The sequence below is a fragment of the Hippopotamus amphibius genome, chromosome 2 (assembly GCF_030028045.1).
Source record: "Hippopotamus amphibius kiboko isolate mHipAmp2 chromosome 2, mHipAmp2.hap2, whole genome shotgun sequence".
NCBI lineage: Eukaryota > Metazoa > Chordata > Mammalia > Artiodactyla > Hippopotamidae > Hippopotamus > Hippopotamus amphibius.
The window spans coordinates 7,591,692-7,619,670 of record NC_080187.1 but is presented as its reverse complement, the minus strand read 5'-3'; the positions used below and the strand labels follow the sequence as shown (position 1 = coordinate 7,619,670).

Genomic DNA, 27,979 nt, shown 5'->3' with positions numbered 1-27,979 from the left:
CCTTCCCCTCCAGAATCTGACTCGGGAACAAGCCGACTACTGCGTCTCCCACATGAAGCCCTATGTGGACGGCAAAGGCCGCGAACTCCCCACTGCTTTCGACTACGTCGAGTTCACCCGCTCGCTGTTCGTGAATTGATCCTCTGCTCCTAGGTTAGCCTGGCCCACACTGGCCGTCGCCTTGCTGCATGTCAACTCATCTCTGTGCTCTTAAGAAAAATACTCCAGACAGTGTTGCTTTCCAATTGTAACCTTAACCTGCTTAGCTTGGGATAAGACTTAGTAGAAAAAGGTGCTTCAATCAACTGCTTCTGGTCCAGCTGCCATTGCCAAGTTGCTGTGGGGACCCAATTCCTGTCTCGAAGCCAGCTGCCCCATTCCGACTGCAGAAAAATCTAAGCAGCTGGCTACTTCCCCTCTTGTTCTCCCTCTCCCAATTTTCTGTTTCCACGTAAAACACAAATAAATGACTTGACTCCCCCAAAAGCTTGTCTTCATTCAGCTTCCATCACAGATGTACACAGATGTACACAGCACAGGTGTAGCCTCCCCCAACCTGCCTCTACTCGGGACTCCCCCTCCTCAGGTGGCCACCTCCGCTGCCAGCTGGTCCAAGTCCTCTGTTTCCCGGGGTCCTTGTTCCGAGAACTCACTGCTCAGCTGCCACACCTTTACTGTGCCCTTGGCATCGCCAGCAGCCAGGAGCTGAGTCTGCTGGTGATTGAATTCAAGACAGTAGACAGGGCTTTCATCCTGGGTTTGCTTGATTGAAACTGTGGGTTTCTGGGAGCTTTTCTGGAGATCAAACAGCTGCACATCACCTTCAGGGAGAGAGATTCGTGGGGTAAGCAAGGCCCAGAGCAGTAGCCTCTGAGCCTCTTCACAGTTCCCTGTGCACAGACGAGGCTGTTACCTCAGTTCAGCTCTCCACCCCCGGGAAGAGCGTCACCCTCACCCCACATACAGTCCCAAACCCAGAGTCCCGGGCACAGGCTGGGCTCATGTCACTTCAGTGGGTCCAAGCCTGGTGTCTCCTTCCTACCTTCCCCAGAAGCAGCTGCAAACACCAGGGGGCGCACTGGGGACCACCGCACAGCAAACAGGTACTTGTGGGACAGCTGCAGGGAGGTCAGGGGCTGGGCCTGCAGCATGGAGTACAGGTGCACGTGGCCGTCGGTCCCTGCGCTCAGGAAGAGATTCCTAGACGAGATGCAGAGCAAACAGTCGGGATGAGCACTGGGGGTCCAGGTGCAGCTGGGGCCTTCCTGCCAGACTACTCATGGGCTGTCAGGCTCCTGAAAGGCCTCCCTAGACCCCGCCAACCTGGGCTCCTCCTTGGAAGTGGGGGCCGATTCCCTGAAGCCGACCACAGGCGCTCTGGATCCTGGGGCTCAAATGGGGAAGACCTGGACCCAGGGCAGCCTGCAGGTCCTTTAAGCAGTTCTAGGTGTGGCCTTGTGGGACTCCCTCACCCTCCCTGTGCAGAGGCCCTGTGGCTGACAGAGGGGGGCCTCCCTACCTGTGGAAGGGGGAGCAGCTCACAGAGTAGACCGGGCCGCCGTGGGGAGAGAAGGTGAACTGTGCTGGGGCCCGCAGGGGCACAGAGCTGGGCATCCGCGTGAGGGCAGCCTCCTCCGCTGCCAGGGAGCACTTGAGTGGGAAGCCGCCCTCCGTGCCCAGAACGAAAAGGCTGGGGTCAAAGCTGGAGAAAGCCACCGCCGTGGCACCCACCTCGGTCTCTCCCCGGGGAGGCTGTGAGAAAAGAACAATAGGGCAGAGCGAGGGCATCGCTCACGGTGTCCCCAAGGAGCCAGGCACGTGCGTGGACACGGTGGCCCTCATGGCTCCCGCCTGCCCGCCCCCGAAGCTCACTGACTCTAGGGTCCCATTTCCAGGGCGGCAGCCTCACCCCCGCGTACCTTCTTCAGTTTGGTGTTCCGGGGGAGCTGCTGCACGGCCAGGGCAAAGCCTGCACTGAGCTGCAGCCGGCCGGCCCCCACTCCCTGCCAGAGCAGCACCTTCCCGTCAGCGGCCACGCTCAGCACCTGGAAGCGGTGGCTGTGCCGGGGCTCCGGGAGCCAAACCACCTGGACAGGAGGGCGCGGGGCCACGCTGAGAAAGGACGCCTGCCCCACCTCCCAGCAAGACCAGATGTCACTCTCCACCCCCCTCCCCTTCTCTTCCAGGAAAAAAAAAAAAAAGACTTCTGAGGGGGGCTTGGGAGCCTCCTGACCCACCAGGAGGCAGACCCAGAAGGTTCCAAGGTCCCTTCTAGTCCCAGCAGAAAGCCAGGACGGCGGGGACTGCGGCTCCAGTGGAGGAGGCTGGGAAGGGCCAGGGCCCGGGGGCTCCCTGGGGCGGGTGTGATTCATGGCCTGGGAGCTCCGAGAATGCGAGAGGCAGCTGTCCAACCGCCAACTCCCTGGTGACCTTCTTCCTTGGCCGTGGCAAGCAGACGCCCCCTCTCCTGCTCCGTGTCACGCCACAGGCCCACGGCAGCAAGACCCAACACAGGAGGCGGCGCCCCCACCCGCCCGGCAGACCTGCTCTGACCTGGTACACGGGGTCCGTGTGCGTGTCATCCGTCAGGCCCGTGCGCCAGAGCAGTGGGTCCTCGGGGCGGCTCACATCCCACACCAGCACCTCACCACTGTACAGCCCGCCTGCGGGACCAAGCAGGACTGGGCGGGCGCAGACCCTCACCCAGCAGTCCCGCTTCCTGGCCGAGCACCCACCCCTCTCACCCACTGAGCCAGGACGTGGGGCCACGTTCTCAGAAACAGTCCCGAGGAAGAAACATCCTGGTCCCCAGGCCTCAGGCTCTAGCCTGCTGTGCCCCAGCCCAGGACGCTCCTCCCACTGCCAGGCTGCCTTCCCTGCCCAGCACCGCATTCCCTCCACTTCACCTGCCGCCTCTCCCAACATGCACAACTCATCACCGCTGTCAGCTCCCGGTGGTGCCTGCTTCGTCCTGCCTCTTGTCCCGACCAGGCCGCTCCTCTGCACAGCCCGCACCCCCTCAAGACTCAGCTAGGGACCTGCCTCCTGTCCCAAGCCCTGCACCCTCAGCATCTTCACCTGAGTCCAGGGGTCAGGGCCACCTGTGCTTTCTGCTTCCCCCACAGATCTGCCCTGGCATGATCAGGGGCTGAGGACCCAGTGGAGGGCTCTGGCCACCCTCTGCAGGGTGAGAAGCAGAGGCAACATAGATTGGACGGCTCACCTGCAATGTGGGACGGCTGTGTGGGGTGGAAGGCCAGGCACATGACGGCACTGGGCACCTCCACCACCGCCGATGGCCGCTGGGGGTTCAGGCCTCGCCGGTCCAGATTCCAGGTGCACACGAAGGACTTGAGCGTGCTCCAGTCCCCATCGTCCAGCCTGCATGGATGTGCCTGCACTAGCTCTGCCCCCAGGCCTGGGCTTCATCCCAACCCACCATACCCCACCTTGCTCCTATCACCTGACTCACCTCAGCCCCTACTCCCCCAAACAGATGAGCCTCAGTGTCCCCATCACACACACACACTGTGCTGGGTACCGAAATGGCACGGGCTCCTCTATGGCACCCCAAGGGCACGACTTTCTCTGGGAGAGGGTTCCAGGCACCAAGGATGGGGCCACATGACGGCAGGGTGGAGGAACCTGGGCCCATCAGGAGACAGCTCTCGGAGTAGGTGAGGCAGGCCCGGGGCTCACTGCCCAGTGCTGGCAGGTGGGCACTGGGAGTCTCTTCCCTGCTCTTTTCCTGCCAACCCAATGTCCAGGCAGCCTTGAGAAGGAAGACTCCGAGAAAGGCCAAACTCTGAGCCAACCCCTCACTGCGCAGACGGGGAGACAGAGGCTCAGACGAGGGTCTGAGGGCCTCCAATTGCCCCACACCCACCCCTGCTGCCACTCACCGGCCATAGGCACAGGCCACCACAGAGCCAGTGGTGTTCCAGGAGACCCCAGTCACATGCAGACCCTGTCCCTGGGCTGGGGGGTAGCCCAGGGTGTGCAGGCAGGTCACCTGCAAGAGACAGACCATCCCCAACCCTGAGCCTTAAAGCCACCCAGCAGTGTAACAAAAAGCACACACAGACTTGGTCTTCCCAGTTTCTACAAGTGATTCAAGTCCAGCGCCCAGCCCCAGGGGAAAGCGTGGCACCCTCACCCCAACATCGCCCCTAACAGGATGCTCCAAGAAACCCAGAGGAAGGGCCCTGGGAATGGAGACACCAGGCTCCAGATCAGTGCTGGACCCTGGACTCACCTCCGTTCTACACACAATTTCAAAAACTCTGGCTTCTAGAGCTGGATGGTGGTGAGGGTTGCACAACAATGTGAATATACTCAATGCCACATAACTGTACAGTTAAAAATGGTTAAAATGGTATCTTTTATGTTATGTGTATTTAAACACACACACACGTTTTTTTATAGCTCTGGCACCCGCTGCTCAGCCCATCGCTGGCCAGCAGCAGTTGATGAGAAGGCCAGTAGTGCGGGCCATGGAGAGGAACTGGCACACTTTCCAGGAGGTAATCTGCACCACAGACCAACACTCCTGTGAAAAGTTTCACACTTTTTGAGCTTATAACCCCATATAAAGAAACTGTCCAATGGAAAGAATCCAAAATCTGTAAGAAGCTGCACTGTGCGCTGCTAGTGAGGACGCAGAATGGCGCATCTGCCGTGGAAAACAGCCCAGCAATTTCTCAAATGTTAGAGTTACCACATGGACCAGCAATTCCATGAGAACTGGAAACAAACATGTTTACCCAAACACCTGCACACAAATGCTCACAGCATTATGCATAACAGCCAAAACATCCATCGACTGGACAAGTGTGGTATATCCCTACAGCAGAGCACGGCTCAGCCGTAAACATGATGTACTGAAAGATGCTCTAACACGAGGACCCTCGGTAACACTCTGCTAAGTAGCAGCAGCCAATCACAAAGACCACTTGCTATATGATTCCATTTACATGAAAAGTCCAGAAGACACAAACCTACAGAGACAGAAGGTGGATTAGCAGTTGCCAAGAGTTGCGGGGGAGATGGGGAGTGACTGCTAATGGATACGGAATCTCTGTTCTGGGAGGTGGTGAAAACCCTCTAAGAGTGACTGTGCCAATGGTCACACACCTCTGGACTACATTAAAACTGCACACTTTAAACGGGTGAATAATATGGGATATAAAATTATACCTCAATAAAACTGTTATTTTAAAACAAAGCTATATAGTGGGGCCAGGAGGTAGAGGGGGCATGAGAAAAACCTTTGCGGGTCTGGTGACATTCTATTTCTTGATCTGGATTCTGGGTTCACAAACGTTTCCACTGTGTGAAAAGTATGGACCTGAACATTTGCACTTATTTGTGCATGTGTTTAAGTTTTATAAATTCAATAAAAATTCATGTTAGAAGTAAACTATATACATTAGGAATCATAACCCCATTTATAATTGCAATGATCAGTACAATTTAAAATCTAAAGGTACGAATACAGAGGGACGGAAAGATGGGCTGTTCTGTACCTTTACTGATGGGTGTGTGTTTGCCAAGACTCAACACAGCACACAGGATGAATTTACCTGTATACATGGAAAATAGACCTCAACAAACCTGACTCAGAAAAAAACATTTAGGACTTCCTAGGTGGCGCAGTGATTCATAATTCGCCTGCCAATGCAGGGGACGTGAGTTCGAGCCCTGCTCTGGGAAGATTCCACGTGCCACGGAGCAACTAAGCCAAAAAAAAAAAAAAAAAAAGGAAAAGAAAAACAAGAAACAAACATTTATGATGAAACATCACGTAGCCTTTAAAAAGGACATAGATCTATAATGGAAAAGTGGTTCCCTGGTGGTCCAGTGGTTAGGACTCCGTGCTTCTACTGCAGGGGGCACAGGCTCAATCCCTGGTCGGGGAACTAAGTTCCAGAATGCCACACGGTGCGGCCAAATAAATAAATTTTAAAATTAAACAAATTTTTAAAAAATGGAAAATATAATGGAAAAGAATCTGAAAAAGAATATGTATAAAAAACTGAATCACTGCACTGTACACCTGAAGCTAACACAACATTGTAAGTTAACTATACTTCAATTTAAAAACCAGTAATAGGGACCTCCCTGGCAGCCCAGTGGTTAAAACTCCACACTTCCAATGCAGGGGCCATGGGTTTGACCCTGGTCAGGGAACTAAGATCCCAAATGCCATGCGGCACAGCCAAAAAAATAAAAAAAATAAAATTTTGTAAAAAATGGTAATAAAAAATAAATAAAAATAAAAATTAAAAGGACACAGGTGAAGTCTGTGTAGCAATGTGACACACAGAACGGGCTTTGCTTCTGAAGAGAAAAGACCCCAAGAATGGTCACAGTGCCTCAAAACAGCTGTCAGTCACACATACATGGAAACAAGAGGCAGGACATGACACAGCAAAGAGGTCAAAGGTTCCAGGGGGTGCCCCTGGGTGACCTCTTCCTCGTCTCTAATTCTGAAGTGTTGAGCCATGCTGTCACTGATTTTAGAATTGTGAAGTTACAGTTCCTCATTAAGAGAAGCATCTCAGCCTTTCTGGGGCTCCTACAGCCAAGGACAAAAGTGAAATGTCAAGGCCAACACCTAGACAGCTGAGGCAGAGACCGAACAACCCGATGCGTCAGCCAAAATAGGAGTTCCACCAAGGAGAGATCAAAAAATGGATGCAAAAGAAAAGCAAAGCGAGACAGAGACTCACTTCAGCTCCGTTATGTAACAGCAAACTCTGAAAGCACTACCCCTGCTCAGTATTCAGAAAGGCAAGAAACTTTAGGGCCATGAGGGGACCTCACGCCACACAGCCACCCAGAGGGTGCTGCCCAGCCTGCTGCCTGCTCATGCGTTCCCAGTGGATACATTTCTAGACCTGAACCTGCTGCTGGGAGGCCCACCAACAGGGGACTCAAGAAAGGCTGGCGTGTCTGTGCGCTGGGACATGAGTTCTGGGGGACCAGGGTGCCTCTACAGGAACTGACGTGGAAAGCTCTGGTGAGTGAGAAAGGTCACACACAAAATGTACAGTGCTTCCCATTTTTGTTTACGATGCTCTTAATGACACAGTAGCAGCAGTAAAGTAATGCTATGTGTCAGTGCAGCATGGGAAAGGCCTCTGAAGCAGTGTTCCCGCTCACTGTCTATGCATTACACGCTCTGTATTTCTGCCATGACTCAATTTATTATAATGAATATGTAAGGCTTTTGTAATCAGAAAAGAATATTTTGGGGGACTTCCCTGGTGGCTAAGTGGTTAAGAATCTGCCTGCCAATGCAGGGGACACGGGTCCGAGCCCTGGTCCAGGAAGATCCCACATGCCGTGGAGCAACTAAGCCCATGCGCTACACTCTAGAGCCTGAGAGCCACAACTACTGAGCCCACGTGCCACAACTACTGAACCCTGTGCACCTACAACCCGTACTCTGCCACAAGACAAGTCACCGCAATGAGAAGCCTGTGCACTGCAACAAAGAGTAGCCCCGCTTGCTGCAACTAGAGAAAGCCTGCGTGCCGTAATGAAGACCCAACACAGCCAATAAATAAAAATAATCAAAATATATATATATACACAATGACTCCACACTTTGGTGTGGGCTTGGCAACTATTTTTCAGAGGGATTTTGAAGATTTCTCTCAAATAAATCACCTCTCCCATACCTATCAACGATTTGGTGGGAACAGGGCAGCTGTATATCTGGAAATACATGGAAGGAAGATACAAGAAGAGGAAGAAAGGAGAGAAGAGCTTATGACCTCTGAACACAGAATTACTCATCTCCATTTCTAAAGGAAGAAAACATTGTGTAAGAAATTACTGCTCACTCAGCAGCCTCTCCACAGGCAACACCAGGGTGGAGCAAAAGTCAAGGGGCCCTCCTTCATTCAGAGGCTCCCTTATCTCAAAGCAGAGTGTGTATCCAACTGGACATTTGAGTTTACAGGGTGACCGCTCTGAGCTATGCCTCAAGATCAGAAAGACTTGGCGATGCTGAAGTCACTAGAGTATGGTAGTGAAACCAGACAGACTAGGACTCAAATTCCAGCTCAGCCAGTTACAGCTGTGTGACAGTGGACAAGTCCCTTAGCCTCTCTGAATCTCATCTATAAAATGGAGATCAGGACAGCACTACCTCATACAGCTGTCCTGAGGGATAGATGAGTTGGCACAGAGAGTACCTGGAGAAACACAGCTGAGTGGTCATGAAAATGAGATCCAGAGTCAGACTGTCCAGGTTCAAATCCTACCTCTACCACTTACCAGCAGTAAAATGCAGATAACAAGGGCACCGACTTCAAGGGCAGCAGGGAAGGCCCAATGGTATCTTAACTTAGCTTAGTACCTGGCAAAAGTTAGAGCTCGGTGAATGCTGTTATTATTATTATTGGTGTTATTATTATTTGGGTGGCACAAGAAGGACTTAAAACAGGGTACAGCCTCAGCCTGAGGCATCCCAGGCCCGCGCCAGCCCATCCCTACCGTCTGCTGTTGCTCGGCCCAGTTCACCTCGAAGCCGTCAAACGCGTGGCTCTGCCAATTTTTGTTCAGCTCTCGGGTAACCATGGCCTCCACTCTCCGGAGAAAGGCTGCAAGCCGAGGGCCGTCATACCGGGGCACCGACGGCAGGCTGACCGGCTCAGGGACCTCGGTCTGCACCTCAGCATCTGCATGCTTCCTGGTCTGGGCAGACGCTTCAGCGGTGGCAATGCTGGCCGTCTGGCAACTTTTCTGGAGAAGGAGATTGAAACACAGTCACCAGCCAGCTGCCCTCCCCACAACACCCGCCCAGGGCACGCCCCCTCCCCAAGGATAAGTAACAATGGACCGCTGTTCACTCTGTCTGCCCAACGTCTGTCCCCTTCCTCTAGTAACTAGCCCACCTTCCTTCATGGTGTGTGTGGGGACGACTCACTGAGAGGGACACGTGACCTCTTAACTAGCCAATCAGAGCACTCAGCCCCTCCTTCAGCCACAGTGACTGGCTTGAGGTGACCCAGTGAAAGCCTGATGCAGGACTTTCGGTGACACTATTTGGAGAGACCAGGGGAGTACCCGTTCTGAAAATATGAACAACAAGAAGAATTAGGTCATCTCAGAGCCAGCAGTGGCTGTCTTAGCCGGCGCTGAAGAACCTCAGACCCAGCCACCAGCAGAACATCCCTCTTCTCCCACCCTTGGCAACCGGTAGGGTACCCTCCAAAGCGCCCCTGCCATCAAAGGACGCACGTGTGTCCAGGATGAGCTCACTGGGAGAAGGCAGGCCACGCCGCAGCTGCCACTTCTCTCCACCCTGCCACCAGTTCCTTGTCCCCTGCTTAGCTGGGCAGAGGGACATCAGATCAGGGAAGGAGATGCAGTCTCCCTTTCTTGAGGATGTGACCAATCCTTACCAAACGAGAGCCCCGTATCCCTGGGATTACTGTCATCCACGAGAGGCTCTCCTCATGGGGCCACTCACCAGGCACGTGCACCCACAGGACAGTGACGAGGCCTGGACCCCCGTGCTCTCTGCTCAGGCTTGGGCACCAGGCCAGTTTTAGTGAGCCCGGAGGAAGGGGGCTGGCCCCACACAGGGGCAGCTCTTGTTAGAATCTGGAGCACTCAGCACTCGTCCCCATGCTCCTCTTCACATTCAACTTAATTCTCTCTTTGCTTGTCCATCTCCCATTAAACTCTGAGCTCCACCAGCATAAGAACCCTGTATGATCTATCTTTACATCCCCAGCATTTTGCATGGTATTTGACAGGCAGTGTAAGTTCATTTATACTGTGCACACACACACATTTTATTTCCCTATGTAGCATCTACTTGCCAGGCACTGTCAGGCTATTATGGGTCTAGCAGAAAACAAATGTGCAAGATTCCTGTGCCCGAGGCGCTTACTTGGGGGTTGGGGGCAGGCAAATAAACACACAAGAAAAACACGATGGAACACAAATGGCGCCAGGTGGACGCAGAGGTGTGGGAGAGAACGGAGCAGCTCGGGAGGTGACTGGGATGGGATGGCGAGGGAAGCCTCTGGGGTGTCAGCATTTGAGCTGAGGTGTGAAGGACAAGTGGAAAGCTGCAGGAAAAGGGGTCCCAGGCCGGGGTGGGGGTGAGGGTGGGGGGTGGGGAAGACCAGAGCAAAACCTTACAAAAGAAAAGGCCCCGTGCTCAGAGGCTGGGCAGCAGGCAGCGTACCTGGGAGCAGAGAGTGAGGGAGGGCGGCCGTGGGAAGTCTGTGAGCCGGGACAAAGGGATTCCTTTGTGGTGTGAGCCACAGGACCATGATGAGAACTGCGGGATGGGGTGTCCCTGAACTGAGTGTGAGGGCAAATCCCAGGAGAAGAGAACACAGAAGGCTTCCTGTTAGACCCCCTTCAGACTGCCTCTCAGACATCCACATGGAGGCATCGAGGATTTCTGAGACAGGTCGCGAGGCATGAGGCTCCGGAAAGCATCCAACCAGAGATGTGACTTGAAGCCACAAGATGAGGAGTCCACTGAGGGAGCGTGCACACTGAGAAATTAATGGATGGGCACAGGAATCAGAAAGGAAACATGCTGAGCCAAAACGTTAAGAGACTGTGGATGAATCTCAAACTTCCTGGGAGCCTCAAAGATGGTAATAGTACCAGTTATTAAGTGCTAACTCAGGCACTGTCCCCACAGCTCTACCTGTATCATCTTATTCATCCTCACGACCACCCTATAAAGTAAATCCCATTTCTGCATTTCTAATGTTGGCCCTGAGACACAGAGAAGTTAAGTAGCTCACCCAAGGTCACACAGCAAAGAGGCAATCACAATGGAGCTTGAACCCAGGCATTCTGACCCATGACACTAAATTATCTCTCAGTCAAGGTGTTTTCTCTCAGACTAAAATCCTAGCCATGAGACTTTCCTGGTGGTACAGTGGGTTTCATCCCTACCCAGGGAACCAGATCCCATATGCATGCCACAACTAAGGAGCCTGCCTGCCACAACTAAGATCTGGTGCAACCAAATAAATAAATATTTTAAAAATTAAAAAATAAAATAAAATAAAATCCTGGCCATGGGACTTCCCTGGTGGTCCAGTGGTTAAGACTTCACCTTCCAATGCAGGGTGTGCAGGTTCGATCTCTGGTCAGGGAGCTAAGATCCCACAAGCCTCGTGGCCAAAAAACCAAAGCATAAAACAGAAACAATATGGTAACAAATTCAATAAAGACTTTAAAAATGGTCCACGTCAAAAAAAAAAAAAATCTTTAAAAAAATAAAAGTAAAATAAAATAAAATAAAATCCTGGCCACTAATCACATCAGATGAACTCAAAACAATGTTTCTAAGAGAATGTTACCTGAATGTCTTAATGTAAAAATTAATGCAAAGTCACAACCACAAGCAGAAATGTCCAAAGAGACAGCAAGTTCTTAACTTTTCAGGTATTTCTATAGTGTTCCTTTGCTGCCTGCTTATTCAGGCAAATAATAGATACCAAAACATGAAGGAAAATTTATGGAGAGAAAAAAAACTAAAAAACTTAAAAACAATGACACTGCATTGGTTTTAACTTTTTCCTGTTAACTGGTTAAGAAGCCACCATGATTCTCTCTTCACTCTGGGACACCTAAGTCAGCTCCCCAGGTTCGAGATACACATAACTGACCGGACCCTGACCCATCTAGGGATGAGGCCCTGAGGCTCTGGGCGGAAGGGCTTGCCCACGGCCGCCACAGATAGGGTGGTGCCTTCCATGCCAGGCAGCATGTGGCTGTTGCCAGGGCTTCGCTCCCGTAATGAGCCCTCTGAGAAGTCAGAGGAAGAATTCGGGGTGAGCAGGATCCTTGGTCCCTGGGCAGCAGAGCGCCGTGGATGCCGGGCCTGCGCCTGCCTCCCGCACCTCAGAGGCACCACAGGGGAAAACGGGGGACTCAGCCAGACGTTGATTACACGGGGACATGTGGCCGAGAAACCGGAAAACAATTCCCAAACCAAGATCCTCAAGCTCCATGCAGACCTCAGCAAAGCAGGAAGCTGGCGGGACTCAGGGGGCAGAGTCCAGGTGGCAGCCCTGCTCTCCTGTCCCAAGAGAGCCTTCAGGCACCCAGAATGTCAGGACTCCTGTGTCTTGCTGATGAGGGAAACCTAGGCCCAAAATGGTAAGGAAATACTTTCTAAAGAATATGCCCTCCCCACAAGGACCCGTTTTTCCAAAAACCTCCTACCCATGATGCAGGCTGGACCCTAACACCAGGCTTGTAGCTACGGACTGGACAAGAAGCAGAGACGAACCAGGCCAGGCCAACCGAGTTCTCTCAGGGAAATTCAGACCCGAGACAAAGACTCAACAAGATAAATAGCACGTGCCTGGAACTGAAACACGGACACTCAGTGCCAACGATCGGCCAGTGCCACAGTGCAGACAGGGGATGCGCAGAGACAGGCCTCAGGGGGTGTGTGGTGACAGGAGGGCTGAGACATGGAGCAAGGGCCCCCAAAGCCACCTAGATTCTGGTTCCTTCCCAACCTCAGGACCAGCTACACCTCCATGCTGAGCCCAGAAGACACCTCTGCATCCTAAAGAAAAGTGTCTGACAGGAGCTGGTTTGGCTGGTTTCTGTTACTCACTACCAGAGTCCTAAACCATACCCAGGAGGGCTCCGACTCCCACACCACCACCCTACAAAGCCTCACTTCTGAAATAAGAAGTTTCTACTGGCGTCGAGGACTGATCGATCAATTTCAGGAACACTTGTCATGACAGAGGAAATGGCCCTCATGGGCCAGGCGACCAGCCACTCGCCAGCAATAGGTGGCAACAGTGGCCTGGAGGGGCATTCTGTGAGAGGACTGGACTCTTCCTCACCTTCAGCCCCAAAGGTTAAAAGACGCCAGTATCCACACTGCATGAGTCAGTCATTCAGAAACTGTCCAGCTAGAGAAACCCATTCACACGGCGTCAACATGCAGCGGACAAACTTCAAGGTCATGAGTAGAATACAGTCACTTTCTTTTTTTATTTTTTTTAGTTTTTAAAAGCTAATTAATTAATTTGGCTGTGCTGGGTCTTAGTTGCAGCTCATGGCTTTTTGCAGTTGTGCCGTGTGAACTCTTAGTTGCAGCATGCACATGGGATCTCGTTCCCTGACCAGGGATCAAACCCGGGCCCCCTGCGCTGGAACCTTGGAGTCTTAACCACTGCGCCACCAGGGAAGTCCCTACAGTCACTTTCTTATTAAAAATATACCTTCTAGATCTCCTTGACTATCGACTGTAAAACATACCAATTATTTAGTAATAGCTCTTTAGGAAGAAACTACATTAAATATACACATCAGTTGTGAGACATACCTCTTTGTAATATCTGTTAAAATGGGGGTTGGGGGCATGTGCCCTAAATTGAGGAAATACAGAACCACAGAGAATGGGCAGAGGCCTGGGACGCTGAGCAGCTTAAGGCCAAGCCCCCTCACTCCCCGGGGCAGTAACCCCCACCAGCAACTATGGAGCACAAAGCCTCTCGTTCCACCCTCGCAACCCATCTGAGCCGCACACCTGACTCCAGAGTAGAACGAGGCCTCAGAGACCATTCTAGAGTCTTCAATGAGCAGGGCCCCAGAATCACCTGGAGGCTCACTGACAAACTGTCGCCTCCTCCCTCCTCCCCCTACACTGAGTTTCCAGTTCAGCAGGTTTAGGATGGGGCCCTAGATTTTGCTTTGCTAACAAGCCCCCAGGTGATGCCATGGGGAGGGCACTCAGACCCCAGATGTGGGACTCGCCCCCCATCTGTATGCTTCCCGTGGCCACGCCTCAGGTCTGAGCCCATCATCTCTGCCCTTACAGAGCAGACAATGCTCACATCACCCCCACTTCCCTTACTCTGAGGACCTGGGTTTCACCTAGGGTAGGATGGGGTGAGACAGGGCTCCTCCCCAGGGGCTGAGAAATGCTGCCAATGTGAATACAGCTCCCACTGTCACCTGCCCCTCCCATTCAGGCTCACTGCTGCTCCCCCTCCCTCCCAGATTTCCCTTCTCCTCAGGTTCCCTTTCCAGCTCTCCCCTCCATGCCCTTTCCTGTCCGAGTCCTGTACACACACCTGATGACACTCGGGTGTGATGGGAGCTAGGATGACTCCTGACCTAATTCAGCGGCTCTTTATCAGAACACCAACAAAATTTGTCCCAGGTGTGAAATACATTTTGCTGTTACCCAGCAGAAACTATACAATGGGAATATCTCGGATACAAAGTTGATGGGAATTCCCTGGCGGTCCAATGGTTAGGACTTGGCACTTTCACTGCCAGGGCCCAGGTTCAATCCCTGGTCAGGGAACTAAGATCCTGCAAGCCTCACAGCACAGCCAAACAAACAAGTTAAGCTGAGTGGATTTTGTGACGCAACACTGACACACACTATCTCTTGTCTCACTGGCATGAGACCTCCAAGAGTGGGGGTAACTGAACCCAGAACCAACATCAAGGTACTTCAAGGTATGACCCCCTGTTTACTTGAACTTGCCTCTTGAGTATATCAAAGCAGCAAAGAGCTACTCAAAGAATGACTTGGAGCTGAGAGTTAACCAATGCAAACAGCAATGATCAACATTTTCATGGAAGCTGGGACACCCTGTTATGCCACCCCACCTTTGAGTTACAACTATTGCAGGCTATTCTGGTGCTGTCTTCACATGCGTTTTGGGGGGGGGGGGGAATCTAGTATCAAAACTTTTAGCAAACTCCAAAAGGTTGAGAACCACAAATCTAATTCGTGAAAACCTATAAGAGGCCAAACCCCAGGTTAAAAACAAACACCCTCCAGCAGGGGGTGCCATGTGCTACAGAACCCACCAAGGCAAAGCAGCAGTGGCAGGTCCAGGAAGGGAGAGGAGCACACAGGTAGGCAGCTAAGGCGAATTCAAAGCAGGAGGGGAGAAATGCAGCGGAATCATGCCCATAGATGACAGGACACAAGAAAAGTATTCTATTCAGCATTTCCTGGAGGCAAAAGCACACGAAGACCCACTCCCTGCCCTCTGGGAGCTCAGAGTCCAAAGGAGACAAGCAGGAATGCCCAAAATGCATCTGCCAATAAAACAGTTCTAGGACTTTCCTGGAGGCCCAGTGGTTAAGAATCCACGCTTCTAGTGCAGGGGGCACAGGTTTGATCCCTGGAGAGGGAACTAGGATCCCACAAGCCATGCGGTGCGGCTAAAAAAAAAGTTCTAGAACTAGATGGTAGTGATGGTTGCACATCATGAATGTACTTAATATCACTGAATTGTTCACTTTAATATGGTAAATTTTATATGTATCTTACCACAAAAAAGGGAAAATGCACCCTACATTTTGACAGGATCAGAACGGGCTTCATAAAGGTAACTGCTGGAAAATAGGATGGATTAAATTAGTGGTTCTCAAGTTCTGCCATGCGTTAGAATAACCTGGGGAGTTAGGATAAAACCAGATCCCCAGGTCACACCACATACTGATTAAACCAGAGTCGCTGGAGGTAGGAACCAGACATTCATATTTGTCAAGACTCTCCAGCACATTCCAGTGTCGGCCAAGTGTGAGAAAGCAGATGAGCAAGGTCAAGGCCATTAGGAGCCCTTCATCTCAAACAGTTGGCCTGGTCGACTGGCCACTGAGACTCATGATCCCCCCTCACCTGAACAGCACTGGGCTCTCAAACTGTTTTCTTAGCAGAATCTCATTTAATCCCACAGAAGTATTCTAACAAGACCCACTTTGCACAAGACATCACACGACTAGCCCAAGACCAAGCCCCCAAAGAGTCCGTGCACTCAAACCCAGGTCTCAACCCAGAGTCAAGGGCTCTGTTCCTCTATGAACAAATCGAGATATGACAAAAGTCAAATCAGCCCGAAGATCATTGATACTTAAAAAAAAAAAAAATCCATCACTGGAATGTAAAAGTACATTTCAATATTGCACCACTACATGGGCTAAGCAAAGAACAATATTTGGCTTTTCCAAAAGAACTTACAAAAAAAAGCTGCATAAAAATTTAGCTAAAACACTCATCACTGGGTTTATTGATAAGAGAAAAATGGAAACAGTACATCAAAAGGGACTAGTTAAATAAAATGAGGTTACAAAAAAATTTCAAACACAAAAGAATATTCAGGGTGCACTGAATGAAAAAAGTGGGTCTACAAAATATTATGTACAGTGTGATTCCATTTTTGTAAAAATTAAAAAAAATGTGGGGGGAAAACAGACAAAACTGAGATGGGGCAGGTATAAACCAAATGCCTGGGGAATGAGATTATGGGGTGGTTTTTATTTCCAGTTTCTGCTTCTCCAGATTTTTTTTAAATTTTGAACACAGAAACTTTTATAAAGAGAAACAAGTTAATCTGGAAAAAGCAATTTACCACTTTCCTATGTCCCCTGCAACAATTTTACAACTTAAACAATCTCCTTCAATAAGACAGGAGAGACTGGTTCAGGTGAACTGCCTGAGGTGAAAGCCTTTACACTCCAAGAATTAGAATCAGTTCTTAGAGCCCTGCAGGATAAAACTAGAGCTACAAGAAAATCAACAAGCCTCAATTTCATTCTTTGTTTAAAAAAAAATTAAAAAATTAGATTGAGTCAATGGTTCCTAACCTGGAATCTTTTAAAATCTGAGTCTTCAGCAAGCAAGAACTATTTCAAGTATTTTTTTTTAAAGCTAGTGAATGTGAATTACACATTTACCTTCAATAAAGATGGACAGATATAACTAAAATATTCACTGCGTTTGCTTTTAACTAGAACCATTTCTATGCAGCATGGTGAAGTGGGAAGTGCTTTGAAGCCAGATCAAATCTGGCTTGAGACCTGCAGACTGTTAGCCTGAGGCAAGAAACATGTCCTCAAGAGTAAGACATCATAGAAACCTCATAGGGACTGGTGTCAGGGAGGACGGGGTCTCTGCAGGTTCTAACACCTGTGTGGTAAGCTAAGCCTCAGTTTCCTTTGCTCGGAAATATGCAGCCCCCTTGCAATGCTCATTTTCACTGAGGAAAAGCCAACATCCTTAAATGATCTGCAAGTCCTAAACTTGACCAGCCTCTCCTTACCCTCTTTGACCTCACCTGGGACTATTCTCCCCTTCTTGTTCCTCGCCAGCCCCACCTGGCCCATCACACACAGCAGATTTGCCTCAACCCCAGGGCCTTTGCATTTGAAGTCTGCTTTGCTTGGACTGTCTATCTCAGGTGTCCATTTGGCTAACTCTCTCACTCCTCCAAGTCTTTGCTCAAACATCACCCTCTCAATGAGGCCCGTCCTGAAACCCAGCCTCTCACCCCCCAACCCAGGAGTTTCTAATCCCTCACCCTTTTTCTTTGGTCCATGGCACTGTTCCCCTCTAACACACTATATACTTATTTATTAGGTACATCGTTGGTTTTCTGCCCCCTGCACACAAGCACCCTATGCAAGCTCCGGGAGGAAGCTCACCCAGTGATGCCTGAGGAATGCCCAGCGACACAGCATGGGCTCCAAGTCTACACACAGACCCCTCAGAAGCCCTGGCACCCGGGAGCCCTGCCCTCATCTCAGACCACATTGTGCGCTTCAGATTAAACTACGTACTAGAAAGCGGGCGCACCTCGACCTGAAGATGCAGTCTGGTCATTTTTTTAAGTGAAAGTTAGTTTGAAATGCATAAAACCCGCAGTTCACACAAAAGCCTTCAAAACGCGGGGTGTTTAGAGGTTTTAAAGAAAAACCGTTTTTGTAGCTATTCAAAGCCTGGGGAAATTGAGACGACAGTATTCCAAGGGTTAGTTTCTGTGGGTTAAAATATAAAAATAAAGCGGTGGGACCTCAGAACCTGGCCCGGCAGCCGCGCGAGGCCCCTCGCCCTCCCGCCCGCGTCGCCCGGAGCCGGGCCCGCGCCCTCACCGTCTCCCCGCGGATGCCCTGGACGCCCCTCCACTGCGAGGGCACGGACGCCACGCCCAGGGTCTCGTCCTGCAGCGGCCCGGGCCGCTCGGGCCCCTCGGTGCTCGCAGCCCCGCCTGAAGCCAGCGCCTTAGCACCCGCGCTTCCCGCCGGGCCCAGCTGCCTGGGCGGCGCGTGAGTTGCCATGGAGACGGCTCCGCCTGTCCGACCCCCACCCCCACCCCGCCTCGCGCCGGCGCACTCGGACGCGACCTTCGCCCCCGCGCCTCCCGAGCGGAAAGCTGGGGAGGCGAGGCTATCGGCGCCATTTTTGAATTTGTCAGAGCGGCCCTTCCAAGACCCGAGAAGAAGAGAGAAATTATTCTTTTCCGACGATGCGACAAGCAGTACCAGCTGTGGATTCGCCAGACGCAGAGGGAGCGCGCTGTGGGCACGCGCGGCTCCTCTGGGCGGGGAGAGAAGCGCGGAAGCGAGGCGCGCGTGCCAGGTTCAAAGATGGCGCTGAGCGGCGGCGCGCAGAGGCGAGGGCGGGAGGCCGCGGCCGGGGCGGGCTGGGGAGTTGCGGGCCCTGGGGGTGCAGCGCTGGCGCAGCGGCCGGGCGCTCCAGCAGGGTTCCGCTTGGCGGCCACCTCGAAGCCCAGTGCTCGCGCTCTGATCCTCAGTTCCTGCCTCAGTAGAACGGCGATTTTAAATACCCATATGCGGACCCAGCGTGTGGTTGAGTAGTCGGAAGGCCCAGATGAGGTCGAATGTAGACAAATGCTTGTTAAACCGGAATTAAAGACCCGAACAACTACCAGTTATTGAGTGTCCACCGCGTGTCAGGTAGAACCCAGAGCTTTCTGTACGTCGATCTTAATAAATCCTTAAAATAACTCTGTGAGGAATCAACTGTTACATGTCGCTTGAGGGTGCTGAGTGTCCCCAAAATAACTGCCCCAGGTCACACATGAAGCCTCCGTCACATTTTCCCAAGACCCCCCGGACGGCTGCTTGGCCCTAAAGCCCGCTTCTGAGCCTCTTGGCACGAATCCTCCGGCCAGGTCCTCTGGGCCTCTCTCCACCTATCCCTGAACTCTCAGAGGGATGGAAACCTGCCCAATAAGAGGCCTCTCTGCACCGCCGCACGACTGAGTCCTCATTAGGACCCTGTTCCAGCCAAGCCCATGAGGGCCGATTCGATTAGCAACACTGGAGAGAATGGAATGCAATAGAAATTTCTTCCTAGAAAGAAAGTAGAGCCAGACAAAATTCTCCTTGTGAGGCCTTCTTAACTCTAGAAACAGTTGCAAACGTCAAGGATTCCAAAAATCACATTCAAAAAGAAGCTCAAGGCTGTGGGAGTCAGGAGGCCTGGATATAAAGCCTGAGCAGTGCTATGTCCTCTTTGATACCTCTCTAGGCCTTGGTTTCCCAGCTGTGAAAATGAGGCTAATAAGGCGAGGCTAGTAGGACCTGCTTTACCTGAAGAAGGAAGGAGAATATTTCAAGAAGAGAAGGGTGGTCCAAGGTATCAAATGTCCCAAACAATTTCAGGAGAGTAGTGGGAACAAAAGCCAGCCTGCAGAGGGTTTAGGAAGGAAAGGAAAAAGTAGAGAAATAATGGATACTATTGGGAAGCTCAACACAGGAAGTAGGTGTGAGTGTAAATTGATAAAACCTAATTGGAGGGTAATTTGACAGGGTGCCTCCTCTTTAGTCTAGAAATCCTGCCTCTGCGAATTTTTCCTGAATCAACAATTAGAGATTCACACAGGTGTTGAGACCCAAGGATATTCAGCAAGTATTCATTTACAGTAGCATCACTATGATAATAGCAGGATCCTGCAGTGAGCCTAAATTTCCAAGCAAAGTCGTTTTACACAGCAAATATTCACTAAATATTTGAGAAAGAATGGACAGTAAGCCTTTGGTTGAGTATTTATGATATATGCTATAGAATCTCAGGTGGCTATTAAGAGTGTCCGTTATATTGCTATTTAAATGTGGCAAAATGTTTGCAGCATATTAAAGTTTTTTATAAAATGCAACCTGTATACACTGTATCCTGTTTTTGTGTTTTTTTTTAATTAATTTATTTAATTGACTGTGTTGGGTCTTTTTTTTTGCTGTGTGCAGGCTTTCTTTGGTTGAGGTGAGTGGGGGCTACTCTTTGTTGTGGTGCCCGGGCTCCTCATTGCTGTGGCTTCTCTTGTTGCAGAGCACAGGCTATAGGCGTGTTGGCTTCAGTAGTTGCAGCACATGGGCTCAATAGTTGTGGCTCATGGGCTCTAAAGCTCAGGTTCAATAGTTGTGGCACACGGGCTTAGTTGCTCCATGGCATGTGGGATCTTCCTGGAGCAGGGATTGAACCTGTGTCCCCTGCATTGGCAGGCGGATTCTTAACCACTGCACCACCTAGGAAGTCCCTATCATATCCTGTTTTTATAAAATATATGTTTCTAACAAAACCCAGAAGTATATATCCAAATGTAGATAAACAGTTGCCTCTGGGTAATTTAAGTCTTTCTCTCTTTGTAGTGTTCAAGTTCTATGTGGTTTATTTGTGAAAAGAAAGGAGGGAATAAATGAATAGAGAAATGCTTAGCTGTGCTAGAGAGAGCATTATACCTTGGGTGGGCAGGACAGTTTGCAAAATATTTCCAGGGTAGGAGAGTCTTGAGCAGGCACATGTGCCAGAAAGGAGGAGGCTGGAAGGGAGAACACGACTCACTGGAGGAGGAAGAGAAGATGCAGAAGGGGCAGTTGGGCAGCAAGTGATCCTGTGGTGTTTCTCCAGTCCTCTTTCTCCCATCCTGAAGCCACAGGCACTCTGGCTGTTCCCTTTTACCCCGACAGCAATTCAGACTCCTCCACCGGACCTCTGGCATCCACGTACCTTCCCTCTATCTGAAGCACTCCTCCCTGCTCTCCTGTTTACTACAGGACCAGATCCCAAGCCCATTGTTGGCTCTCAGGGGACTGAGTTTCTCTTCTCTGGAGCACTCCTCAAAATTGTAATTTAGTGACAAGGTAGTAATGCCTATCTTTGCCCCAGTGGGTCAGCTCCTCCAACATGGGGACCATAGCTGTCCCCAGAGCCCAGAACTGTGCCTGAAACACAGTAAAGACTAATTGAATGAATGTCTAGCCATCAGTAAGAAGAGTTTCCAGCCTTACACGTAGGACAGAGCCACCTCCCCCCTCCTTTTTTTTCTTTTTTTCCTTTTGGCCCCACCTCGAGGGACCTGGATGCTCAGAAGTGAGAGCATGGAGTCCTAACCACTGTACCACCAGGGAATTCCTGAGGACAGAGCCCCCTTTAAATCTCAACTGGGCCTCATCCCGCCTACCAGGTCGTTTCCAGGATCCCTCATGCTTCCTACCTCTACTTCTTGCTGCAAAAAAAGTTCCATAAATGTGCGTCCAGAGAATGCTCGAATGCAATCAAGGAGGCAGGCAAAGAGTCGGAAAAGAAGGCATCCCCACTTTAAAACCCTGGTGGCAGTTCTTTTAGAAACATTCAGTTCTATTTAGTACACAACTGAACGTTTGAATGTCTATACCATGCTCCAAGGATGAAACAACTAAATATATAATCATAACACTTCTTGGAGTATGGAGTTCTCAACATGTGCTAAGCACTTTGCCTGAATTCTCACAACATCCTGGTAGGTCAGGTATTATTACAACCCACATTTCAGAGATATGGGATCTTAGTTCTCGGACCAGCGATTGAACCTGCGCCCTCAGCACTGAATGCACAGAGTCCCAACCGCCTACTGCCAGGGAATTCCCCCATGCTCCTTTCCTTAAGTCACTCCATGCCTCAGTTTTCTTATTTATCAAATTGGGATGCTAAGCCTATCCTATTGGCTTGTAATAGCACTGAATGAGTTAATACTTGGAAAGCAAGCATTCAAAGCAGTGCCTAGTATGTTATCAGTACTTATCAGTACTTTTTTAATTATTAACATTATTATTACCACCAAGCCATAAGAAGGGATCAGAGACCATGCAAAGGGAGGCTGGGCCTTAAAGGATAAGAAAAATTAGTTCTGAGTTACACAGAGAGAGACAGCTGCAAAACCCTGCATCAGCTCTGGGTGATGGCCAGGGATATGTGGCCAGCAGAGGGCCCTCTGTAGTTGGGGATCAGGAAGGGCCTCAGAGAGAAGAGGGCTTCTAGGCTGAGGTCTGAAGAAGAAGTCAGCCTGGTAAAGACCACTTGAAGGTGAAATAGTAGAAAGAGGGGAAGAGTCTTCCAAGTAAAAGGAAGAGCTCTCCAAAGTAGTCCCCAAGGCGACAGAGAACCTGATACCTTGATGCTACAGGTAGACAGGGGCCAGATCATGAAGATGCAGAGTTTGGACTTTATCACTAGATCACCAGGAAACCAGTGATGGGTTTTCAGCAAGGGAGTGACTTCATTGGATTTATGTCTCTTAAGAACATGCCTGGCTGAACAGCTAGATTCCCTTAGCCCAGGACAGCCCCACTAATTCATTATCTCTAAGGTGGGCTCTGGGATTTCCCTGGTCATTCTTTTGTGTTCTGATGTTTAAGGGCCACTTATTCAAGAGGAATTCCAGAACTGTTCGGAGTAAGCGTGGTATCAGTGAAATAAGAGCCTCTCGGAAGAGGAAAATCCCATGGAGTTCTGGGTAATAGGCATTACCTCAAAGTGATGAGGGCAGGCTTCCCAGCTCAGCCCTGGGAGGCCTTTACCAGCCCAGGTAAGGGCTTCATTCATTCATTCACTCACTAATTCATTCATTTATTCGTTCAGCAAATGATTATCCTACACCCCCTACGTGACAGACATTGTGCTCAGGAACAGCCAACACCACCAAGCAGTCCTGCTCTCCTGGAACTTACACTCTGAGCATTCACACATAAGTAATTACAGGGTGAAAAGTGCTTAGAAGAAGCCTAAGGTCATTACTACTGGGGAGATGGAGGGTGGGGTGGGAAGGAAGTGGTGATAAAAGGTCCAACTCCACGCCTCTCACATGGAAGGACACAAATAACTGTTTTTTTCAACAAATACTAATTGAATGCGTACTGTAAGCCAAAGACCAGAAGAAAAACAAAGCAGGGGAAGGGAACAGAGAAGGATCAGGGTGCATCTGGGAACTATTTCATCCAGTGCAGACAAGGAAGGCCTCTAGGAGGAGGTGACATTTGAGAAGTAAATTCAATCCCTCCAGGCCTCAAGATTCCCTGATGGCCTGCCCTCTTTCTGCCCCTTAGCCTTTGCTTCCGTCCAGCACAGGCTCCATCCCACCCCCACCCGGAAAGGCCCCTGCTCAAAGGTGGACTAAGACAAAGGCTTAATAAACTCATTAAAACAGAGCTGGAGTCAGAGACCGGGAAGGAAGGGAAGGACAATGGCGTAGAACTCCCGCCCTTTCACTGGCAGGGGCCTAAGGATGATAAATCCTCCCCGCACTCACAGGCATTGCCGTAGGTTCAGCCCCAGCCTTGAGCAGCCATCCGTCCACGCAGGATCAAACAAGGGACCTGCTGTGTGTGAGCCCCCTCGAGAGCCGGATTAATGATGGTTATTAGAATGTCACAGAAGGAAAGAAAAAGAAAAGAATGTCATGGAGGGGAGTTTGGCACCTGGAATTAGGGTTTCAAATCTTGGCTTATTCTGCAGTCACCATGTGACTTCGTGCCCTTTCCTATCCCTCTCTGAGCTTCAGTTTCCTTTACCTGGAATGTTTGTCTCCCAGCTCTGCAAGGTGCTGGCTCCTTTTTTTAAAAAAAATTTTTCTAATTTACATTTTTTAAATTTGGCAGCGCCCCAAGGCGTCCAGGATCTTAATTCCCTGAGCAGAGATCGAACCCAGGCCCATGGCAGTGAAAGCACTGAGTCCTAACTACTGGACTGCCAGGGAATTCCTTCCTTTTCATTTTTTAAGCCTGAGATTGAAGATTTTCCTTCTTAGACCAACCTTCCCTGAAGACTTGATTGAAAGAGGCTTTCCTTGTTATTCTCCATTGCAACCCTGCCTTCTTGGCAGCCTCCTTAACCTGGTATTACACATTCACTGTTTCCTGCTTTGCAGTGTGTGTCTCCCCACTTTACCATGTGCTGGCACCATTGTCTCCTTGGCTTCAAGTTTACCCGTGCCAGGCCAGTGCTCACCCATGGTACATAGGTCATCAATAAATATGTGCCCACTTTGAGTACTTACCACACCTGGTCATCGTGAGATTCAGTGCATCTGGCACCAGAAAGAACTTAATAAAAGGTAGCCATGGGACTTCCCTGGTGGCACAGTTGTTAAGAATCCACCTGCCAATGCAGGGGACACGGGTTCGATCCCTGCTCCAGGAAGATCCCACATGTCTTGGAGCAACTAAGCCCGTGTGCCACAACTACTGAGCCTGCGTGATGCAACTACTGAAGCCCGCGCGCCTAGATCCCGTGCTGCACAAGAGAAGCCAACGCAATGAGAAGCCCAGGCACCATAATGAAGAGTAGCACCTACTCACCACAACTAGAGCAGCAACAAAGACCCAATGCAGCCAAAAATAAATAAATAAATCCTTAAATAAATAAATCCTTAAATAAATAAATAAATAAATAAATAAAAGGTAGCCATAATTAAAGTACCTGTTCTGCACATGCTTTTTGTGTTTTGGGGCTGGTGTGGCCCTACAAAGGGAGAGTGGAGGGAAAGCAAGTGGATATTTACGATTCCAACTGTTATAGTCCCCATTATACAGATTACAGACAAACAACTGAGGTTCAGAAAGGAAGAATGACTCGCAGCTGAGTGTATGTATATATTTTGTTTTGTTTTTAGGAAGCAAACTGGAACTTAATATATGAAGAAAACCTTCAATAAGTTACTTTGTAAGGTTACAATGTATATATTTATTCTGGGGCTATAGTTTATTTTTATTTTTTTAACTACTTATTTTATTTTATATTATATTTTATTTTTTGGCCAAGCTGCAAGGTATGTGGGGTCTTATTCCCAGACCAGAGATTGAACCCGTGCCTCCTCCAGTGGAAGCACAGCGTCTTAACCACTGGACCACCAGGGAAGTCCTGGGGCTATAATTTAATTCTATGTGATACCAACTTCTGGAACAACATTTTTAGTCTGAGAAATGCCCAAGAAATTTCCTAAAACTGAAGAATAATGAAAGAAGCCAGGTTCACTACATATTAAGAAACAGATAAAGTAAAGCCAGATGTAAAAGATGACATCTTGTATGATTCCATTTACATGAAATGTCCAGAAAAGGCAAACTTATAGAAACACAAAGTAGATTAGTTGTTGGCTGGGACTGGGGTTGGGAATGGGCATGAGGTTTTTTTGGGAGGTGATGGAAATGTTCTAAAATCAGATTGTGGTGATGGTTATACAGCTTTGTAAGTTTACCAAGAGTCATTGAATCTTATGCTTCAAATGAATGAACTATATGGCATGTAAATTATACCTAAATGAAGGTGTTAAAAAAAGAGAGAGAGAGAAATAGTCCAAGTAAAATAATAATATAGAATATGGGATTGGTACTGGAATATAGATATCAGTTCAACTGAACAGCAAGTCCAGAAACAAACTTAAGTACATTTTTTAAAATAAATTTATTTATTTATTGTCTGTGTTGAGTCTTCATTGCTGTGCGCAGGCTTTCTCAGTTGCAGTGGGGAGGGGCTACTCTTCGCTGCGGTGCACGGGCTTCTCATTGTGGTGGCTTCTCTTACTGCGGAGCACTGGCTCTAGGCGTACAGGCTTCAGTAGTTGTGGCTCACAGGCTCTAGTGCACAGGGTCAGTAGTTGTGGTGCAGGGGTCTAGCTGCTCCACGGCATGTGGGATCTTCCAGGACCAGGGCTTGGACCTGTGTCCCCTGCATTGGCAGGCGGACTCTTTTTTTTTTTTTTTTTTAATTCATTGCTGCACACGGGCTTTCTCTTGTTGCAGCGAGTGGGGGCTACTCTTCATTGTGGTGCACAGGCTTCTGATTGTGGTGGCTTTTCTTGTTGCAGAGCACAGGCTCCAGGTGCTCGGGCTTCAGTAGTTGTGGCACACAAGCTCAATAGTTGTGGCTCACAGGCTCTACAGCACAGGCTCAATAATTGTGGCACATGGGCCTAGTTGCTCTGAGGCATGTGGGATCCTCCCCCACCGGGGATCAAACCCATCTCCCCTGCATTGGCAGGTGGATTCCCAACCACTGCGCCACCTAGGAAGTCCCAGCAGGCAGATTCTTAACCACTGTGTCACCAGGGAAGTCCCAAGTATGGGACTGTAATGTATGTCAAAGGTGACATTTCAGAGCAGAACAGAATACTTAAATCGCTCAATAAACAGTGTTGCGCTCAAATGCCTGCGGGCACACACACTCCACTAGTGTATGAGATTTGAATGATGGGGCTATATCGTTTTCATTTGTGCAATCCTAAGGCCTACCTCAGTGCCTGGCAACATATAATATCCATTCCACAAAAGGCTGAGCTGTCAATTCCCTGCAATTTTCAAAGTCTCAGACAAGGGAATTCTCATCTTTTAAAGAGAAAATTCCTTGCAAATACTCTCCCAAACCAAAGCTTAAACCTTACCTTCTCTGATTTCCACTGGTAGATTTATTTGTTTCATTTTCTCTAGTCCTATAGAATTTTGTTCAGATCTATTACAGTTTTTGATGTGAACTATGATCTCATTCAGGATACAGGCATGTCTTAATCAGCTGTGAATTCTGTATGCTCAATATAGAAAAATATAGAGACCCTATTATAGCCCACAGGTCCTACAAGACCAGCGCCTCCAACACTCCTTGAGCTCATCTCCCATCATGCACCCCATTCCAATGACCTGACCTCCTTGCTTCTCCTGGAACATGTTCCTGCCTTAGGGCTTAGTCCTTCTTGTTTCTCTGTCTAGAACGTTCTTTCCCTGATGGTCACATGACTGCTCCTCACTTCTTTGAGGTCTCGCCCCAAATGCCAGCTTATTAGGAAGGCCTTACCGTATTATCTGTATTTCGTTCAAAGAACTTATCATAATCATTGCTTCCTGGCATGTATTAGACACTCAATGAATATTGACTGATTGAATGAGTGAATATGGGTCTATGTGAGCACATTTTCTTCTAAATATGTAAATTCCAGTATTTCCTTTGTCAACATTATGAATTGCAGCACCAATTGTATTGAAAAAATGTGATATCTAAACAGTTCTTGGGGTAAAATTAAACCTTATGAACCTCCGAGTTATTCAGTGAGAGATGCCTTGTGTTCCATCCACGCTTACATTTGCCATCACTTTTAACTGGAGCTTTCTCATAAAGAGACTTAATCAGTATACATTGACCCAAAAAAATGTATTGGATAAACTGACCAATCATTTGGAAAAAATTCCAATTATAGCCCTGCCTCACATCATACTCCACAATGAAATCAACTGGCTTATAACATGTAAGGTTAAAAAGGAAGATATACCAATACAATAAGACAGCACAGATTATTTACATCATCTGTGGGATGGAGGAGTTCTCTCTAAGCACCCGAAAGGCAGAAACCATTAAAAAGAAAGGAAGGAAGGAAGGAAGGAAGGAAGGAAGGAAGGAAGGAAGGAAGAAAAGACTGAGAGCTTTGCTTATATGAAAATAAAATAGTGAGTCTCCAAAAAAATTTTTAAATCACTAAAAATACAACACAGGAACTTCCCTGCTGGAGCAATGGTTAAGAATCCACCTGCCAATGCAGAGGACACGGGTTCAATCCCTGGTCCAGGAAGATCCCACATGCTGAGGAGCAACTAAGCCCATGAGCCACAACTACTGAAGCCTGTGCACCTGGAGCCCGTGCTCCACAACAAGAGAAGCCATCGCAATGAGGAGCCTGTGCACCACAATGAAGAGTAGCCCCTGCTTGCCACAACTAGAGAAAGCCCCTGTGTAGCAACGAAGACCTCCAACACAGCCAACAGATAGATAAAGAAAGAAAGAAAGAAAGAAAAAGAAAGAAAGAAAGAAAGAAAGAAAGAAAGAAAGAAAGAAAGAAAGAAAGAAAGAAGGAAACAAAAAATACAATGCAAAGCAAATAACCTAGGGAAAATA

General features: G+C 49.2%; 2 protein-coding genes and 1 non-coding gene across 7 annotated transcripts in view; 2 read left to right on the top strand and 1 right to left on the bottom strand.

Annotated features, from left to right (window-relative positions):
• The window catches only part of SPTAN1 (spectrin alpha, non-erythrocytic 1), a 57,676-nt gene extending 57,190 nt beyond the window's left edge, over nucleotides 1–486 (top strand). For all 3 annotated transcript variants that reach the window (XM_057724684.1, XM_057724683.1, XM_057724682.1), the window contains one exon: nucleotides 14–486. In XM_057724684.1, the coding sequence (XP_057580667.1) occupies nucleotides 14–139 (126 nt within the window). In that variant the 3' untranslated portion in view covers nucleotides 140–486. The remainder of the gene's footprint in view (nucleotides 1–13) is intronic.
• Nucleotides 484–18,116, bottom strand: DYNC2I2 (dynein 2 intermediate chain 2). 3 transcript variants are annotated; one of them, XM_057724686.1, is made up of 9 exons: nucleotides 17,917–18,116; nucleotides 8,506–8,754; nucleotides 3,903–4,012; nucleotides 3,224–3,381; nucleotides 2,554–2,663; nucleotides 1,920–2,135; nucleotides 1,520–1,752; nucleotides 1,043–1,200; nucleotides 484–821 (listed from the first exon to the last, which is right to left on the bottom strand). In XM_057724686.1, exons 1-9 carry the CDS (start codon nucleotides 18,100–18,102, stop codon nucleotides 583–585), a joined length of 1,659 nt encoding a protein of 552 aa, XP_057580669.1. In that variant the 5' UTR covers nucleotides 18,103–18,116; the 3' UTR covers nucleotides 484–582. The 3 variants fall into 3 exon arrangements, with proteins under 3 accessions (XP_057580669.1, XP_057580671.1, XP_057580670.1); XM_057724688.1 differs by having other exon boundaries at nucleotides 1,920–2,087; XM_057724687.1 differs by having other exon boundaries at nucleotides 8,533–8,754.
• TRNAE-UUC (transfer RNA glutamic acid (anticodon UUC)) lies at nucleotides 14,261–14,332 on the top strand. Its single transcript has one exon. It is a non-coding gene; the product is annotated as a tRNA-Glu (tRNA).
• Nucleotides 18,117–27,979: the final 9,863 nt, after the last annotated feature.